The 6,000-nt window shown below is 45.0% G+C and overlaps 1 protein-coding gene across 2 annotated transcripts in view; it reads right to left on the reverse strand.

Annotated features, from left to right (window-relative positions):
• The window catches only part of LOC132959599 (fidgetin-like), a 28,966-nt gene extending 23,197 nt beyond the window's left edge, over window positions 1-5,769 (reverse strand). The window contains exons 1-2 of one of the 2 annotated variants that reach the window (XM_061032726.1): window positions 5,626-5,769; window positions 4,766-4,796 (exon numbers count right to left, since the gene is read on the reverse strand). In XM_061032726.1, the coding sequence (XP_060888709.1) occupies window positions 4,766-4,790 (25 nt within the window). In that variant the 5' untranslated portion in view covers window positions 4,791-4,796; window positions 5,626-5,769. Of the gene's footprint in view, window positions 1-4,765; window positions 5,539-5,625 lie in introns of those variants that run through there. The other variant, XM_061032725.1, reaches the window with a different exon arrangement.
• Between the last annotated feature and the right edge of the window lie 231 nt (window positions 5,770-6,000).

The following is a 6,000-nucleotide window of genomic DNA, read 5'->3' on the forward strand; positions in this document are numbered from 1 at the left end:
CATAAAAAATGAATATCTCTAAGTTTTGGCGCTTTCAACTTATTAAAGTGGCTTTAATGCCTCGCATGCAGCTCTGCAAAGAACGCAGCAGCACTTGTGGCTACGTAGCGACAGCACTTGTTTTTTGCTCCTGCTCCCAGTTTGTGCCCATCTCCCAGAGGCCACAGGCAGCTCAGTGATGCTGTGCCACACGCCCAGCCACTCAACATCCTTTGTGTCCATCCGCTGGCAGCCTGCCAAGCTCACACACACACACACACACACACACACACACACACACACACACACACACACACACACACACACACACACACACACACACACACACACACACACACACACACACACACACACACACACACACACACACACACACACACACACACACACACAATGAGCCATTGTTCATTAACGCGCACGCACACCTTTGCCGCCACACAGACAAGTGTTCGCCTTACTTGCCGCCCGCTAATCAAGACGTTCAAACTGAGCGGCCGACAGGGGAAGGTTGGATTGGAGGGGAGGAGGAGATGGTGGTGGTGGGGGCAAGCAGACGGCCAGTATCTATCCCAGGCTAGCTGTTAACAAAATCAGATCATCCAGCCAGAGCAGCGGCGGCGAGAGATTACAGTCAGATCCTTCCTCTCTCCTTGCTGTCATTTTCTTTGGCCCTTGTGGGAGAAAAAAAAAAGGCTCTCATCTGCGTCCTCCATCGCCGGGCCAAATGACTGGCGAGCTTCTCCGCATATCAATGCACAATTTAACTTAAGACTTCCATGGCAATAACCTAATTAGAAACGGCGCCTTTTCTCATTTGAAGGCACAATGTAAAGGATAAGCTTCATGCCGCCATGTCTACCGAGGTCTAATGGTGCTGAAATATTCCAAAGTGGAAGTCAGATTGTCTTTTTTTTTTTTTTTTTTTAAATAAGTCCTTAGCATATTTAACACTTCCACATGCTGAATGTTTTAATATCTGCCAGAGAATCCGGGCCATGGGTGGTGGAGATTGCTGGTAAAAGAGTAAAGCGAGGTGAGCGGGGGTCTGCTTAAAATTCAAAAAAAAGGGGGCAGCGGATTGCAAAAGAAGGTAGGAGGGAGAGAGGAAAAAATCTACAGCTTTGATTTGATTAAAATGTATGAAAGTGGCGCATTACATAAACCAAAGAAACTTCAAACATTTCGGGGGGATTCGGAGTTCAAAGAAAGAGAGATAATGCTTTTAACGCTGGAATTAACATGGAAATGAATTTAGTGGAACGTCTCTTCCAGAATGGGAAATAGGAGGTGGGAAAGTCTGCAAGTTTGACGCTGGTCTTAGATCAGTTTTGGTTCTCAGCTGGTATTGAGGCCTGAACTGACCTGGGAGCTGCCTTTATATTTATTTATGAAAACTACAATTCAATGTATTTTTCTTACTTTTTATTCAACCGCAAACTAACATTGTCTTCTTACTGGGAATGAAAGAGTTTCCTTATCACAGATGTTCAGTCACATCTCATCCTGACACCGGTAAGAAAACACTGTGACACAAAAACCTGATCTTTAGAGCATCACATTGAAGCATAAGCTCGGTTTTAAGGCACCCCAGGTTACAGCAGGTCAAAAGTGGTAAGCTGCAGGTATTATTCCACCCCTGAGTCAGCTTTGTGTGGATACCCCTCGTCTTTAAGTACAGCCATCAGATTCTGACTGGATAATAAGCAGTCAGCACTGAGTGTTAGGCGTGAGGGCACGATGAATATAATTTGTGATGTGGAGGGCGCGAGTGCGTGAGGCCGTGTGTGTGCAGGGGGGGGGGAAAGAATCCATCAACCAGCAACTGTCAGTCACAGCAACACTGCCCCCCCCCCCTACCTTTCCAGAAACAGGAAACCATACCCACAGGAGAGGAGAGAGGAAGGGATGGTTTGAATGGATCATACTGTCAAGGATTTTAGGGGATATGGCGTCCACTCATCTACCAAGAGAGACGCGTTTACAGCTGCCCGCCGCCTCTTGGAGAGGACCTTAGATCAGTGAGGAGGGGCTGTCAGCAAGCACACAGGGAAACACACAAAGACTTACACAGCCTCGCTAGATGACACACAGCCCCAGCTCTGTCTTCTGGGACGATGAAGGAGAGAGAGAGAAAGAGAGAGAGAGAGAGAGAGAGGAGGGGAAATAAGTGGACAAAGAGTGAAATAGATGAGAGAGCAAGGAGACAAGACAGGCTGACGCACTGTCGAGCAAACGTGGAGAAAAGACAGAGAGGGAGGGGGAGAGAAAGATGAGAAGACAGAGAGAGATGGAGAGAGTGAAACAGACAGACAGGTCCGAGAGGGATTTGTTCTATTTGCATGCGCTGGGCTCCCATGGGGTCCAGCGCCGCTCGGCGAGCCGAGAGCACAAAAGATAACACTTAACATATTTGCTAAAAGATGACAACCCTGGCTGGATCTCGTTTGAAGAGGCCCTTTGTCAGGACGTGCAGACAGGAGAAATCCACTGATATGGTTGCAGCCGAGACGAACAAATGTCTCTCTCTCTTCCTCTCTGTCTCTGGTGTGTGTGTGTGTGTGTGTGTGTGTGTGTGTGTGTGTGTGTGTCTGAAAAGCACAATATTTCCCCACATCGTCTTACATCTGGCAGAAGTCCCACGGGGGGCGGGCTGGATCGCACGCCGGTGGCTCTGGGACGGTAAAACAGCTTTTAATGGTAAACATTACAGACTGATAGAAAGTGTCAGGATAATTTATTTATACGGTCCCACTGGGAGTCGCTCAGCCACCCTCGCCGCGCACCAGCTCTCTCTATTCATTTGAGGGAGAAGTCCGTATTTGGATAAATAAAAGCAGAGTAAAGGGGAGCCCGTTTGTAAAGCACTTTTTCTTCTCTTCCTATTACCTCCCCTCTCTCGGTCCCTATTAGCTGTATCGGGGGGCTGCCGGAGATGTGAGGCAATATGTTATGTGTATAATGAGGGGGATTATTGCTACTGTCACTGCAACACGCGCGCACAGACGATGCACAGGGACAGATCTTAAGCCGAGGACTGTCGCAAACAAATACACTTAGAGGAGTACACAAGCCGCTGAGTATCTACATTATTTACATTACACACACACACACACACACACACACACACACACACACAAGACAACGCTTGAACAGTTGCGCCTGGGTTTCCTCGACTCATGCAAACACACACACACCTACACACACACATTTAAAAACTCTTGCACCCTATCAGTCCCATTAAATGCAACAAAAAAAAAGAATCTGGAAAAAAAGTGAATTTGCTTCTGCAGTGTCCTCCAATATGTTGAAGTAAAATATAACTAATGTGAACAGAAAGTTGGAGGAAAACGTTAATCGTGATTTGACTTGTGCACCAAAATATGCACCTATTGTTGTCTTTTAATAAGTGCACACTTGTGTATCTGTAATGTATCAGTATAAAAGAAGCATCACTTTCATGACAGTGTGCACACTCGCAATAATAAGAGCAATATGAGTCAAAGTATAACGGCGGCCTGAGTTAAACACACACAAGTGCATCAACAGGAAAAAGGTGGAAACTGCACATGATGGGAAGCAAATAACTGTGGGTGAGTGTGTGTGTGTGTGTGTGAGAGAGAGAGGGAGCAGAGAGCGAGCGAGACCAAAGGTGAAAGGTTGAGTCCTCTCTAATAACTGCAACAAAAACCAAGAATGTGCAATCGTGGAAGTTCAGCGCATTAAAAGTAAAGCGCATTGTGTTGGTTTTCTTTTTTCTTTTTTTTAAAAATGTTTTTCTAAAATGTGATTATTCATTAGAAATGTATCCGCTTGCTTTTCCTTGCCGGTTTCACTTGCAACAGGGTGGAATGGATGTTTTCAGTTCCAACAATCCACCATTGTTCTGTGTGAATGTTGTTTCCTGCAGCGGTGGACACTCACAGCTCACATAAATCACATTTTTTTTATATATATATATATATTTGGAATTTCAGTGTGCATATTTGGAGTATTTTTTTGTCAGGAAGTTGTGCTCCTAAACTGTCTTTCACACTGATTATTCATTGAATCACTGAAAAATCCCACGGTATCATAATTTCAATTCTAGAAAGCTATCTCCACTCTAATGTAATAAAGTGTAAAAAAATAACAATAAAGAGGAAATAATCCCAAAAATAAAAATGCATTTTGACATGCATTTTTCCAGTATGTGGGGCCTTTGTCACTGTGACTCCAGCCATGTAAAACACAGCCACTTGTTTATCAGTGAAGTGTATTTACAACATTCAATCCAAAGAACACTCTAGATCCCATATCTTTAGAATTTCTCTGCAGGTTTGACAATTACTAGAAAGTTTGGTGATAATGGAGCTGATTTTAATGTATTTAAATTATAATAGTTGTTGCAAATGGAGCCTAGTGTCATTTACTTTAATATTCCAATAATTCATTTCATGATTACGACAAACAGCTGCTGAGAGGTTCAATTGGAAGATAGAAATATAGTAAAACATGACTACCATTTAAAATAACAAATGAATAATAATAACAAAATTGACGCACAATTTAAATTGTAATCAAAGCTAAAGGTTTGAATACATGTACACACACAAACACACATGTACACACACAATGCCATCAGTTTCAGTCAAATGCATCCCTGTTTGGAGATAAATGAGCTCATCACCTCTACCTGATACTGAATTTGATCCTGTCTGTTTTTTCTACACCTTCTGCCATATTCATAGAAAAAAAAGGGCATAAGTTGATGTCAAATTTGACTCACCATAGACGCTGCTGCTGCTGATCATCTCGTGCTGGAACAGAGGAGGAAGAGGGAGAGGAAGAGGAGATGAGAGCATTGGGATTAATGTGTGAAGAGACGGACAAAAAAAGGAAAAGGATTCCAAAAAAGCAAAAAAAGGGGCAAAAGCTTTTAGATTACACTTTTTTCTAAGCTTGTTGCAGCTCGGATCTCAAACCGTGTGAAAGGTGGGCGAGGAGCAACTGAACAGGAGAAGCAGCTAACCTACATGCATGTCATTAGAAAGTGGATGACAGGCGGAGAGAGAGAGAGAGAGACACACACACACAGAGACACAGAGAGAGAGAGAGAGAGAGAGAGAGAGAGGGAGAGAGAGGGAGGGAAATCAACTGGTGCAGCTCGGATAGTTTGGGAAATGACGCCCGGAGACGGAGTCAAGTTAAATCTGGTGCGAACGCCCTAAAATGTCCAAGCTTGTAAAAAATACATGCTGCGGTGACACTGTATCCGCTCTCTGCACGCATGTATACGGCAACTTGTTGTAACAGAAGCCGCAGGAGCTCGATGCAGGCTGGAGAAGCGTCCTCACGCACGCAAGTTGTGTGTTTTTTGGTGCCGCACAGCCCGAGACATGAAACAGACAGCTTATAGTGCAGCCCAGCCTGTGCGGGTTGACCGTGGCGCAGGTGCGCTACTTGACAATCACATTTAAAAAATAAAATAAAAATTGCAACAACAATTCAGGCGAAGGTATCGTTTGCAATTCGGACAACTTGTTTAATCGCTAAGTGGACGTGAATTATTCCGAGCTTCTGCACAGACGCGCCGTCTGCTCTGACCACTCCGTGTAATCGCAGACGCAGCAGACTACCCTTTCTTACCTGCTTTTTTAGCGACAGGTCGACCTCTCACGTTGGGGGGCGGGGGGGGTGGGGGTGTTAGGGTCGCATCGATCCCGGGAAGGGGTGCTGCTGATGAACGAGGGGTGCCGAGGTTAAGCCAGGTTGTGTGCGAGCTGAAACCATCCCAAGTGAGCGCAGGAAACACTGACCACAGCCACTGCCATGTTGGAATTTCACCAGCCCTGAACAGCTGCTTCTCACACTGACCAGTACGCTCCCCACTGCGCATGCGCTCAACGGGGGGAAAGAAGGAGAGAGAGAAAAAAAAAAATCCTCAATTCCAATTATTGCCCATAAGGTTATTATGGGCGTATAGTTTGTGTGGCACAGTGAGTCCAAATGTTGAGACAAAAT

The sequence above is a fragment of the Labrus mixtus genome, chromosome 24 (assembly GCF_963584025.1).
Source record: "Labrus mixtus chromosome 24, fLabMix1.1, whole genome shotgun sequence".
Classification (NCBI taxonomy): domain Eukaryota; kingdom Metazoa; phylum Chordata; class Actinopteri; order Labriformes; family Labridae; genus Labrus; species Labrus mixtus.